This window comes from Leptosomus discolor, chromosome 6 (assembly GCF_034619465.1).
Source record: "Leptosomus discolor isolate bLepDis1 chromosome 6, bLepDis1.hap2, whole genome shotgun sequence".
Lineage (NCBI taxonomy): Eukaryota > Metazoa > Chordata > Aves > Leptosomiformes > Leptosomidae > Leptosomus > Leptosomus discolor.
The window spans coordinates 22932066-22945508 of NC_141396.1; the positions used below are offsets into that span (position 1 = coordinate 22932066).

Consider the following 13443-nt stretch of genomic DNA (forward strand, 5'->3'; position numbering starts at 1 on the left):
TGCACTGCGACAGATACAGCTATGCAGACAGCTTCAAACACAACCAAAGTGAAAAGATGATGCTCCCCAAAATGTCTCCCATATTTTCTCCCTTGTTCTTCTCCTAGTCCCATGTGGCATTTCTCCCCAGCGCAGTCCTTTTCCCCCAACCCCATGACTCTGCTCTAAGGTGCACAGTGGGCACTCAGCAGTTGGTTTGGTGTGGCACCATGACATGGTTGCCTTATAGCAGCTGATCTTGCTGGAATCATGATCTAAGAGGTCCTTGCAAACCTGTGATCCTACATGCATTAAGCTATTACAGTGCCAGATTCCCCTCTAAAGGTCATAGGACTTAAGCATGGATGCTAGATACCTCAGTTAATTTGTGCAGAGTTAGCTTCATTTTGAAACTGTGTATATACTTTTCAGGGCTTTCACACCTGCTTTGGTCTGTGTGTTCACTAGGAATTTTGTTTCTCACCTACTGGCCCTGTTGCTGCTAGAGAGAAACTTAGATTCTAACAGGCTGCTGTTCTCACAGATCAGAGGGATGAGGAGTTGCCAACACTGCTTCACTTTTCTGCAAGATACGGGCTGAAGAACCTCACCGCCTTGCTGCTTACGTGCCCTGGAGCATTGCAGGCCTACAGCGTAGCCAACAAGTATGGCCACTATCCAAACACCATAGCAGAAAAGCATGGTTTTAAGGACCTCCGCCAATTCATTGATGAATATGTGGTAAGAGGAAGGAGCAGTCTTTCTGCATTGTCCCACAGCTGGTGTGGGCAGTGGCACCAAGCTTGGCACTTGGTGTTGTGGGAGCCAGAGTGAGAAATAAAGGGTGTGGTGGGTAGGATGTAGAAGACAGACATTCAGACACACTGAAAGCTTCCAGGCGGGGGGCTTGAGTGTACCTCTGGAGCTGGGGAAGTTCTTGAAGCTTTTGCACAGAGCAAGTAGGATGGAAGCAGAGACTGCCGTGCTGGGCTTCCTTATTATCCATCCATCTAATGAAGTTTCTGCAGGGATGTGGTTGGTGCCTGGTGTACTCTTCTAACGTCTGATCTTGGGAAAACCACATCCCTTTCATCCCACTTACTTTAGGGAATAATATGGGAACAGAATATGTTTGGAAAGGTACAATCTGAGGTGCTCTCTGATTAGTCATAGTACAGTCTGGATTGCTTATTACCTCGTTCACAGCTGATCTGTGTAGTCTACCTGCTCCACTTGAAATCAGTTTCTTCCTGTGTTAGGACAGCTATCCGTTCCCTACTTGTTCTCTCTGGAAGCCAAATTCACGATTCAGTTCTCTTTGAGCTAACCTCATCCCCAGGAAACAGCACTCTGATTTTTCTGGATTATGACACGGACTTGACTCCAGCTGTACCAGGCAATTGTTTCTGTGGGTTCCTTTGGTGTGCTTGGGGTTTATCGTTTCTTTTCTATTTGAGTGGTTTCCAGCCTGTATGCTTCAAAATAACAAGCAGCTCCTTGACTCAGATCACATGAATTCTTGAGCAGATTTTGTTTGCCTTTGCTTGCAGTTGAAAAATTGTGCATAATTGTCCCTAACAGTTGTCTGAATGATACTTGATAGATCTGCCAGCTTTAGTGTGGTTTTGCCAGCCAGTTACAGTAGTTGTGTTAGGAGGCATGGGTGGTTCTTATGCTTGGGGCTTGCTTCTTGACATAAGCGTGAATTTAGGGTTGTACATTAGTGCTAAATAAAGGTCATTCCCTGTTCTGAGATCAGGATGGATGCAGAAGCTGTAAATTGTGTGATTAAAATCTTTGCATTAGGGTAAAAGTGAGAGATGCTTAGGAAGCCCTTCCAACCTCTTACTGCATTACTGTGCTCCTCCCATGTCTCTGCTCAGCACAGTGACAGACCTGTGTTAAGAGTAGGTCCTGCTTACTGATCATCAAGCTCTGTGTGCAGCTTAGTGCCAGAGCATGCAAATGATGTGCACCAGTGTGTCCACTGCAAGGTAGTGACTAGAAACACTACTAGTATGGGTAGCTGAAAATCCCAGTAAACCACTTTACTCACCTAATTTTCTCTCTGGAAAAAGTTCCTCTGCACCTGCCTAAAGTATCACATGAGCTACCTGCCTGACCCATTTTGACTGTGGGGGAAAGCATGTGTAGACAGTTTTGACACACATGCCCTGTGGATTGAAGGCCCATGAGGTGGCGGTTGTGGATGGAAGAGTATGTTGTAGTACTGCAACCAGTTAAGATGGTTGTACTTGTGACGTAGTTGGAACTTGGGGAGGAGGCTGGGATGAATCTTTACATTTTGCTCCTTGGCATGATTTGGGGAAGATCTTCACTGCCCACACCCCCACCCCTCCACCCCATGTTGCAAATACATGAGAAAGGGTTCTGCTGTCCTGTGAATCAAAAGTTGCCTGTATTACATCAACAGTTGCCTGCTGTGAGGTTTCCTGTTAATCTCACAGAAAAGGGTCTGTGTACTGCCACTCTGGGTTTCACGTGCTGCTGCTTATGCCAAGAAAGTGAAACTGAATCTACACCAAAGCTAAAACTTTACTCTTATAAGTGCTCCACATGTGGCAAGCTTTCCCCCTTACGGTCAGCTATGCTTACACCAAAATAGCCTTTGACAGGCATTTGTATTTTTAGAATGAGCTTCAATTATGTTCTAGGAGTTTACAGACATCGGATAGGACATGAAATTGAGGGGTGAGAGACTGTAATGGCTATTCAGGATTTGTCAGCACCAGCTTGTTTTACCTTCGTTACCTATGATTACAACATAGATCTTGAAGGCTGGGCCCAGACTGCTGTAGTGAGGATTTAATTCATTTGAGAAGCCTTAGTCTTTGACAATGGGCTGCTTTTAGAAGGATTTTTCTATCAGTGATGGGAGAGTGAGGTATCTTTTGCTTGCTTTGATTCTCCAAATTCTTTATTTAAATAAGACTTGAACATACTTTTTTTTTCTTGCCCTCCTTTCTCTCCAGGAAACTGCAGATATGCTGAAGAGTCACATTAAGGAAGAACTGATGCAAGGCGAGGAGGATGAATCTGTTTATGAGTCCATGGCTCATCTGTCCACTGATCTGTTAATGAAATGTTCCTTGAATCCTGGCTCTGATGAAGAGCTTTATGAATCCATGGCTGGATTTGTTCCTGGTGCCTCAGAAGATCTTTGTATGTATATCCATAGAATCACAGAATCGTAGGATGGTTTGGGTTGGAAGGGACCTCTAAAGGTCATCTAGTCCAACCCCCCTGCAATGAGCAGAGACATCTTCAACTAGATCAGGTTGCTCAGAGCCCCCGTCCAAGAGGCCTAATCTGATCTGTCTCTCTTGTACAGAGTAACATCTCAGTTGAGTTTCAGAGTAAGGGCTGGTTGTAGCTTTTATGCTCTCAGCACATGGAAACCATGCTCCAGTTCTGATGCTGGCTGGCTGATAAAATTGCTCTAAACATTTATTTGATTGCCAGTGTACAAGATCAAGAGCTATTTCCTCAGTGCTTTGAGGACTCCCTGAACCCTGAGCAAGTGAATTAGCATTTGGAAGAGAGCAGATTTTCTACCATGTCCTGCTTCTCCCTCCTGAGATCCAGGGAGGTAGGGATACTGACTTACATAGTGTTCTTTTCCACCAGTGTCTGTAAGATGTGATTTTACTGACAACTGGGAAACTGAAAAACAAGAGCTGAGCTTCTACTTCAACAGCTTGAGAACAAAAGAAAGCGAACGTTTAGAAATACGTGTACTGAAATGATAATTGAAAAATCATTACTCTAATCCACGTGGTTTATTGCTAAAAACACAGAGCTAATTCTGATAAATATGGAGATGTTTAGCTTTTTCACCATTCCAGTAATATTCAGTGAGGCTGATTGCAAATACCAAGTTAAGTACCTATGTTAAGCAACTGTAAATTTGCTGTTCTTACTTATCTGCCTATTTGGTCTGGCTTCGTTCCATTGATATATTTTTATGATACTCATCATGAGTAGAGGATCTAGCTTATTATAGTTTAAGTACCTGTGTAAAGACAGCTGGTGTTTCTGCAGTTTTAAGTGTGCTGCCGCAGGGGAAAAGCTTGGTTACTGAAACACCTTTGCTTATAGACTATACCTGTCCTGGGCTGTTTTTTTCCTCTTTTAGATTAAACGATATTATAAAGCACATTTTCGTTGATTATGGAGACCAGAAGACTTTGTCAGTTCTCTACCTGAAATCATAAACTCTTTGCAAAGTTTTGTTTGGCCGCTGCAAGGATAGTTTTGCTATCAAAACCAGGATTATTCTGCTTTCAGATGGAGATAAGCAGTAAGGCCGGTTGGACTCCTAAAGAACAAAGCTGCTGTTGTTTGCAGTAATGGGGGTGAGAGTTTCTAGATGTTTGGAAGCTCTGCCTGCAATCAGTGCACTGCTGAATGGGGTTGATTAAGTATGCGGAAGAGGAAGAAATGTGCTTAAAACCAGTAAGCCCAACTTGTCGTTTTCAACCTCTGAAATGTCCAGGTCTCCTAGAAACTATGCAGGGGATATTCCTTTCTTTCGTGGATGCAAGTCAAGCTCCCTGTAATTTACTGCTTTTGAACTGGACTCTGAAAAGCCTCTCTGAAAATATTCTCATATTGCTTCAGATTTAGATCAGAATTGCTTTCTGTCAAGAAAACTGTTTGCCAGTCCTGCAGACTGTTGGTGGAAGAATTAATTGTTTAAGGCACTCGTTTCTTCTTCCCTGCTGAAGATCACCACCTCCCTCAGTCTGATTGTGTGCTTGTCCCCTTGCCTGTTTCTGTCAAGCCACATTAAGTTAAACAGTTCAAGTACACAGGTTTTCCTGCTCTCATTTGCTGTGATTAACAGATCTCAGGAGGGAGTTTGGCTGATGTTTTGGATATATACATGAAACAGAGCCTGCTTGGCTGACAGGCATGGAGATGGAGAGCTAGGAAGGGTTGCCATGGGTTGGGAAAGGTGCATTTGAAGCTTAAGTCAGGCTGCTTTCCTTAAGTCTCCTCAGTAGCAAAGGCCCAGCAGGCATATGTCCCCAGCTTTAGGGGAAGCTTCTGCAAGCACAGCCACATCAGCAGGGTGGCAGAGGTCTCTGGGATCAGCACCAGAAAGTTCTGGTGTGCAAATGTGCAGGCTCTGCAGGGTTAGTAGGACTAGAAAGGTAAAAACCCAAGCTGTCCCTAAAGTAGGTACTTACGATTCCTTTACTGAAAAGCAGAGCTGAATGAAGTCTGCATTTTAAAATGTTTTCCTCATTGGTGAGATGCTGTATATGGCTTATCTGTAATACCTCAGCAAAGAATGCAAGTGTGTTTCCTGCTTCTTCTGGAGTTCTCCTACTATACTACTCCTGCACACAAATCTCTGTTACCTTCCACTCAGGAGTGTTTTGCTGAAAAACTCTGTTTTTCTTATGTAGTCTGTTAGTCTTTGCCTGAAGAATATTTATTGCTTGTCTGAACGGTGCTTAAAATCTACCAGTATTGTAAGAGGTAAGGTTAAATTGGCACAATGCTCGACACTTAGGTCAGTTCTCTCAAAGTGAAGGTGTTTCAGTTTTATTTAGAATACCAGCACACAGGCAAACCCTCACTGAAATTAGTGGGAGTGCTGGCGGGTTTAGAACTGCCGTCACAAATAAAGGTTCACACTTTTGTACTGACTTAAAGGTTTATGAGGATGAAAAAACTCCCTAGGGAGTCATAATCAACTTCTCCTGAGGTACTTTCTCCAGGTCAGAGTAGACCTTATATGAGTAGTTATGGCTGTGGTGTAGAGGACAATACCTGGGCTATTTTAAGTGTAGCCATACTGTGGCAGCATGCCCATTTATTGTGATCAAGATCTGCTTTCACCATAGTTTTTCAGAGACTGATCAAAGGAAGGTTAGATACTACATTGTTGCAAATCTGCAGTGGTAAGAAAAACTTATCTACACGAAGTTAGATAAGTAGAGACGTCCTTTAATAACGATGCGCACCGGTGACGTGGGATCCTTCCCAAAGATGTCTGCCTGCACATTGCAATCAACAAATATTTATGTATTAAATTCATAAATATTCAGTCTATACAGTGCATATTCATTATCACTCTCTCCATGATTGGTTCTTCTTTTCTCACTTCTGATGCAAATTAGCGCTTAGCCTCTGTTGCAGTCTTCTGTTGTTCTCTTTTGAGTAGGTGGTGTAATTTGGGTAGGTGGTCCGTGAGTTGGAGGTCTTGACCACTCCTCAAATTGACCATGTTTGGTCAAGGAACGTGTCCTTGGCTCGTAGGCTCTTGGCTCGTACCTGCTTTGGTTGTGATTCAAGGATTATACACAATGGGTACCATAATAAATCCTGTCTTGCAGACATTTTGAACTATAACATATTATCCTTGTTTCTAACCACTAACAGATTATTGGCTAATGAATACCTTAGGTCTGGGACTTTACAGGGGTATGTTAGCAGCATTGGCAATACAGATTTTATTTGATATTTGATAATTTATTCCATTTGAGACTTATTTTCCAAATATAATGATTAGTTTCTCCTATTAATATTCACTAATTAGAATTCTTGATATTCAAATCAAGATGGGAAAAGTAAGGGGATTTTCACGCAGGATCCTAAAATCCTAAATCTGGTGATTGCTGCAACAACATGGTCGATCTGTCTGGCAAGAACTGGTTTGAAAATGAGGTAACACAGGACTGAAGCCATTGTAATGAGTTAAAAGTAGTCGCAAATACTTGAATGCCAGTGTGTTCTGTTAGTTCTTGCATTCTTCATTGCACTTCTGATTTTTCAGTAAATTTTTACGTGTTGGGTTTTTTTTTTCTTGCTGTATTTGATCCTGGGAAAACATCTACAGAAAAAAGTGCAGAAGATGTGCAAGGGCCCAGTTTTGCTTATACTGATGCTGCATGAGAGTTGCACACACCTGTGTTGAGTTGCTAGTTGTCCCTTTAAGTTTTGAGATAAATGATGGAATTAAAAAAATGGAAAAGGTTTGTCATCTACGGAATACTGCCTCCTCTTCTGCTGGCGGGGAGTGTTCTTTCCCAGGTAGGTCTTAATGCCCTGAGCAGTGTAGATCATAAAGTACTCCTAACCAAATCAGTGGGAACTTACTAGCTGCTGCTGTTACCTTGTTTGCTGTTCTTTAATAATGAGATTGAATTGCCTTATTTAATTTCTTATCATTAATCTAATTGTTCCCGCTTCAGAAGAGCACTTCCCTCTTATTACACTTTTCAAATAACTGTAAAGTTGAACATCATTTTCCAGAATATGCTCCGGGTTGGTGCAGGTTGCAGGTAAATGTCATTTAGCTGAGTCACACGCTGTAATAAACAGCAGCTGAATAGCCAAAAGGGAGAGTTATCTTTGTCATATCAGTCTGGTAGTATGAACTACAGCATCAGATAAAGTGCTTTGCTTTTTCTGCTTTCCTTTCACCAGCACCTCCTGCTGATTTTTGCAGAACAGTATTTTGAGTAGCCTGGAGTTGTGTACAGGAGGGGCTCTGAGAGCAAGGACTCTTGAAAGTGCTGAAAACCTGTTTGATTTGTCTGAAGATTAAACTGTCTGATTTGTGTGTGTGTTGTTAACAGTGTTTTACTTGAGGAAAGAGTTAGGCTGTATTTTGTCTGTCCAAGGTCAGACAGTGGCAGTGGCCAAAGGCTGGTGGAAGCAAGTCCAGACTCTTCGTGCCGTTTCGATATCTATGAACTCTGTGGCCATTCAGACCCTAGATAGTGTGAGTTTCATGCCGACATTTAATCCTTTATCCTAGAGAGTTTTAGCTGACTAAAATATATTGTCCTGTAATTTGCAGAGCTCCAACACCTGAAGAGTAGATGTTAGTTCACAAAGGAATAAGTTGTGATGCCCTTATTCTACTCTATTGCATATCCTCTCCCTCCTCTGCCATTTTTATTCTCTTGAGACCAAGTTTCAACACTGTCCTCATTGATTGTTATTTTTTTCCTTAGTTGATGCAAGAACAGCAGCCTTCTTGTCATCTGTGAGCAAACTGAGAGAATTGTGCACAAAACATAACTGCTTATAGAGTTCTGAGTTGTGATTTATGCTAACACATTGAAGCCTTTGTCTTGCATAATAAAGGACTGGTCTCTGTAAAGAGGTAGCTTGCTTCATGTGCACAAATACCTGGCATCTATTGTTTGCAGCTGTTTAGGGGAGGAAGGGCATTACTACTTTCTAAAGGGTGCCCACGCATGGATATTTTAGCTGTTGTGAAGGGTCTGTAGGACATAACTTGTCTTCTGTGTGTGTGTCTGTTCGCAGGTTAGTTGAGCTCTCTTCTGAAGCCTTAGACCCTGCAAAGGGAAACTGAAACTCTTTGAATAAGTGTCTTTTAGCTACTGAAGTCTGACATGTAGGAACTACTTAACCCTCTTCCCGCTAACCTTTCAGACCAAATTTCCCCAATAGCCTCAGGAAAATCCAGGGACCTTTCCTGTGATACCCAAAGTTTGTGTGCATCACCGTCTTGTTGCTTCTGTCTCACTAACCTGTTTTTGCAGCAAGTGGAACAGAAGGTGTCATCCACAAAGTTGAGAACTTGAATTCCAGTTTTGGTATGTGGGTGAGATGTTAGGTCTCATCTGTATGCAAGACAGGCCCATGTGCAAGAGGGCAGAGAGGTGGCAACCATGTCTTCCAAGGAAAACTAATTAGTGGATGAATTTAACAATATTGACTATGTGATAGAAAACAAACCCTGCAGTATCTGTTGCACTGCTGGTTTAGTAATCCTGCAGAACACAGCCAGAACTGGGAAGATACTGTTCCCTCCACAGAGAATGAAAGGAACTTTGCACACCTGGCACATTCTGTTCTGCCCCCAAGTCCATAAAGTAGTGGCTTTCCTCTGAGCCTGTATTTGCTACAGGTTCATTTCTAAAAGCTATGTTAAAAATAACCAAGGTGGCTGCAAGGTGGAAAAATCACTCTACAGAAAAACACAGGTCTGTAGTGCTGATTCTGTAGGGCGCTTGAATGTCAAATCTCTGCTTCCATATAGTGCAGCAGTACTCAAGTGAACTTCATATTAGGTTGATGGTAAGCAGATTAGCTCCAGCAGCATGCAACTTGGCATGGACTGCAGAGCTCGTAAGCAGATTAGCTCCAGCAGCATGCAACTTGGCATGGACTGCAGAGCTCTTGAGAAGCTGCTGGTGTGGTTAGTCCACACAGCATGCAGTATTGCTGTGGCTATGCTGAAGGTATTCCTGTGAGGTTAAAGCTAGGTTGGGTTCATTTGCATGACTGTCAGTGGGTCCTTTGACAATTATTGGTTAAAAAAAAAGCCCACAACATTCTCACAAAGCAAAATCCTCCTAGCATGTTCTTATCACTTTCTCATAATCTCCTGAGCTTTACAGGAAAAAAATAAGAAAGGTCAGCAAATATTAAAAAGACATTTACAGAGAAATATTTCATGTTCTGTCATGTAACCCAAACCATCTAGTTTACATAGAAATAGATATTTCACAATATGCCTCAACAATTCTTTTATATCACTCTTGGTTTTAATATCATTAGGAGCAGGATTACCTAACATTTTACTTGAGTTTTAGGATTAGTTTTAGGGTTACAATGAGTCTGACGCTTTTTTTTTCAATTGTAAGTCTTCATGTCAAAACACTGACTTAACGAACTATCTTATTTGCCATCACTCCTTTCTCTATACTAAATTATCATCTGACCCTCTAAATGCTTTCCAGTCCAACTAATTAACTCAGCCAGCTGTTTTGACTTTTATCCAACAAACACACCAAATACTATCCTCTGTGTCATGAGCAAATTGCCCTTAATGTCTTGTTTTGCTAAGTCGCAGAGTTTCCACTCAGTTTGGCCTTTTGGGAGCACGGTGCAGAGGCCAAAACCTTCACCTGGCCAACACAATCTCAATAATAGCTAATCCTCGGTGCCTACTTGGAGACTTGTCAGAACTTCTCAATAAGCAATGTTAGTCACCCTCAAGCGTAAGCATCAGGCAGGTGGCAGAGACTGGTGCAGAATGGACTGAACATAGCAACTTACGAGCCTTTTTTGAGGCAAATGTCTTGTAAGTTGCCTGGCTTCCTGTTTGATTTTAACCATAAACCAAAGGTCCAGTCAGAAATGTCACATCATTTTATTATATTATATTACATTTTCCCACATGTTTAAGAGCATAATCACAGGTTCATCTTTCTGATTTTTTTTTTTCAGATGTAGAGATGCTTCAGTCCAAACCAGACACTCCTGTTGCTGGAGATGAAGTTTCTCTAACTACAAAAGACTCAATGCTCCGCAAATTTTTAGAAGGTGAGACTGTTTGGAGAGAGGGTTGGCAGTAGCACAGTTAAAGCAATTAAATGGAACTTGAGCTTGCTCCTTGATCTGTTAAGGGTAGGAGGTAGTCCTTACTGTTTGACATGGACAGCTTTGCCTTAGTGGGTACAAATGAGACACAACAGAAGAAGCATCTTGTGAGGTGATTTCACAAACGTGATTAGTTTCTCACCAAAGAGGAGTGACTTCTAGTTCAGTTGCTGCCTACCAGTGAGTGCAAGCACACAGCTGGTATCTATTCAGGAATGACTGGCTTTTGTCCTTATCTTAGTGATGGGAATTAATTCTGATGTCCTGATGTGGGTGCAGGCTCCCCTCATGGGCAGAGGCTGAATATAAAGTAGAGCAGCACAAACTAGTCGTGAATTTTAACGTAGATGCTTTATTCAAAAGTCCATCCATTGAAAACAGCAGCCTGGAAAGAGGGAGGGAACTGCCAGCTCCCAAACCTGATCTACACTCTGCCTCTTCAGTGCTCCCTCTGGCCAAAGCCAGACCTTAGCTCCATACTGTCTCCACTGAGCGTGATAGGGTTGTCCAAGCCTTTTCCTGACTCACCAGGTTCCATTGGATGCAGGCTCACTTTTTGTGGGTGACTCAGCTGGACTCAGAGCAAGGTTAAGTCCGGGGCTCTTAACATGTTCTGTTTTCCCTGCCAGCACCAACGCTCTGGCAGTCCTGTTGCATTGACTCAACTAGGTGTTACAACATCGCTAAAGGAGAGTCAGTCTGGTGGTTACGGTATTCCCTTGTGACTTGATAACCGAGCAGAGAGTTAGTCCAGGGGCTCTTAGTTCTTTTTGCTGGCATGCAAACAGAAGGAAACTAGCTTTTAAATCAGGTGTGACAGCATTTGATGATTTTGCAGTCATGTTAGGAGTGAGAATAGAATGGAGATGATGAGGTGGTGTAATGGTAGCTGGGCTTGTTAAGCACGGACGTGTGTACTCAGCTCCATCTTGAGCCACATTGTTCTGAAATCAAATATATTGTCAGCTGATGGCAGTTGCTCATTTTGGACGAAGGAATAATTATCTGTAGTACTTTGAAGGCCACCACAAGTAGCTTTTGGAAACCAGTGCTATGTTTGATTTGATAACTGTTATAATATGTTAATTATCTGGAATTACTTGAACTAACTGTTCCTTGAGTTCTTAAAAGCAGTTATGAGACTTTCCACTATAGTTTCTTCACCAAAACATACGGTACAGGCTTAGTGGCAAACACTTACATGTACTAGATGTTAATGACTTGTATCAAGTCCTGTCCTGAAGGGCTTTGGCACTTAAAGTCACTGCAAAACTGGATGGTTTTGCCTGTGAAATGGCCAGCTTGGTAAGAATGTGGTACATAGTGCATCTGGAGTGATCTAGTATTCAGTGAAGTGTCCAGGTTGTTTTTCTTACAAATTCTACTCTGTTGTAGGCAGTAGCGTGGATGTGCCAGATTCAGAGGAAGGAGTTTACCAGCGGTATGGTGAAGATGTATACTACTCAGTGGAACAAGATACTTTTCCACAGGAAGTGGCTAGCAGACCTCCAGTTCCTGTTCCAAGACCAGAATCCAGCTCTCCACAGCCAGACAATGAGCTGTACATCTCCAAAAGTGAGTTGGGTGTCAGGACCTAAACTGTAGACTAGTCAACTATAGAATGGCTTTGACATGGGCTCCAGTTGCTGAGTAAACACCCAGAAAATCTACATGTTTTTGAGACCCCTGGATTATGTGGCTCTGGAGCTGGATTACCTTTGGGATCCAATTTCAGATCTGTTTTTCATCTTCTGCCTACTCTGAAAATGTGGGGATGTTGTATCCTGAGGTTGAGCTTGCTCTTACTGAAAGCAGTGGGATGACAGATTACCCGCCAATGGTATAAAGAAATCCAACTAAACAGGGAAGATTCTGATATTAGAAGGACACAATCAAGCTAATAAATTGAGACACTGCTGCTCTGTAGTAGTATCATTGATTCAATAGCATTTGTATAGGACATGATTCTATACCTCAGTACCTCCCTCTGAGGTGGGGTTTAATTGAAATTGAAGAAAATTGTGCCTCTTAGCTTGCTAGGCACTTCAGGAAATCTTGGTAATATTTCATAAACTTTCTAGTAAGAACTACAGTAAGGTCTAGGAAAGTAATTTCAGTGACTCTTCCTTCCCGCCCATCACAGGACTGTGGAGAAAGCATGTCCAGATTTCTTTTAGAGGTGGCTGAGCTAAATTCTTTGAGGTCAATAGAAGGGGAGTTCTACTGTACAACTCCTTATCTTGTTTTCTTCAATGGACTCTGTAGGGTAACAGAAACTGTAATGCAGTGCAGGACTGTGTATGCTTCCCATATTCATCCTTGCTATTTCCATCTTCATGAGATGCATTTCCCTACCTAAAGAGTGTTTGTTTTACAGTTTTTGCACAGAAAGCTCAAAGACCTGAGAATCTCTATGTCCCTAGAGGAAGGGTTAAGAAAGGTAAGTCAGAAGTTCACCCTGAAAATCTTTCCAATAATCCAAAAGCAAGTCTGCTGAGGTAGCTTCATGTGTATGAAATGGGATGGAATAGTCTGTTTTACAAGGCTCTGGGGATAATAGTCCTATATGAATGACTCAACCTTTCTGATCTGATGTGACATTGGAAACTTTTTATAACTGCAGAGTGTGAGGGGGTTACCCTTTTGTCACTTACTGTACATATCCTCTGTCTTGGAGCTTATCCTCAGTCAGGATCATAATGATCATTGAAGTCCTTTTTCATGTTGTGACCTGTATTACTTCATAGAGTCAATGTCCCACTTTTGATCTTCTGGATATAGCCACTGACTGTTGATCATTATTTTGTGGGATTTAACCTTTGGTGAACTGCTTGCCATTGATCTCTGCACCTCTGCACTTCCAAAATTTCCTTATTCTTTCACCTCTTATCCTGTGCAGTATCAGAGTGCCAGGAACCACATCTGAGCTTTTATCTCATGTGTTGGGAACTCCTCTTTATGTTGCAAATGAGTTACAAAGAGCCATTTTCAGTAGGATGAGTTTCCACCTTGCTGTTTCTGGAGTTACACTGCACAGATTACCTAGGAAGAGTCTAGTTTTGTGACTGC

General features: G+C 42.2%; 1 protein-coding gene across 1 annotated transcript in view; it reads left to right on the forward strand.

Annotated features, from left to right (window-relative positions):
* The window catches only part of PIK3AP1 (phosphoinositide-3-kinase adaptor protein 1), a 46950-nt gene that overhangs the window by 27164 nt on the left and 6343 nt on the right, over positions 1-13443 (forward strand). Inside the window, exons 7-11 of the mRNA XM_086466732.1 lie at positions 524-720; positions 2973-3162; positions 10222-10317; positions 11770-11949; positions 12752-12814. Of these exons, the coding sequence (XP_086322858.1) occupies positions 524-720; positions 2973-3162; positions 10222-10317; positions 11770-11949; positions 12752-12814 (726 nt within the window). The remainder of the gene's footprint in view (positions 1-523; positions 721-2972; positions 3163-10221; positions 10318-11769; positions 11950-12751; positions 12815-13443) is intronic.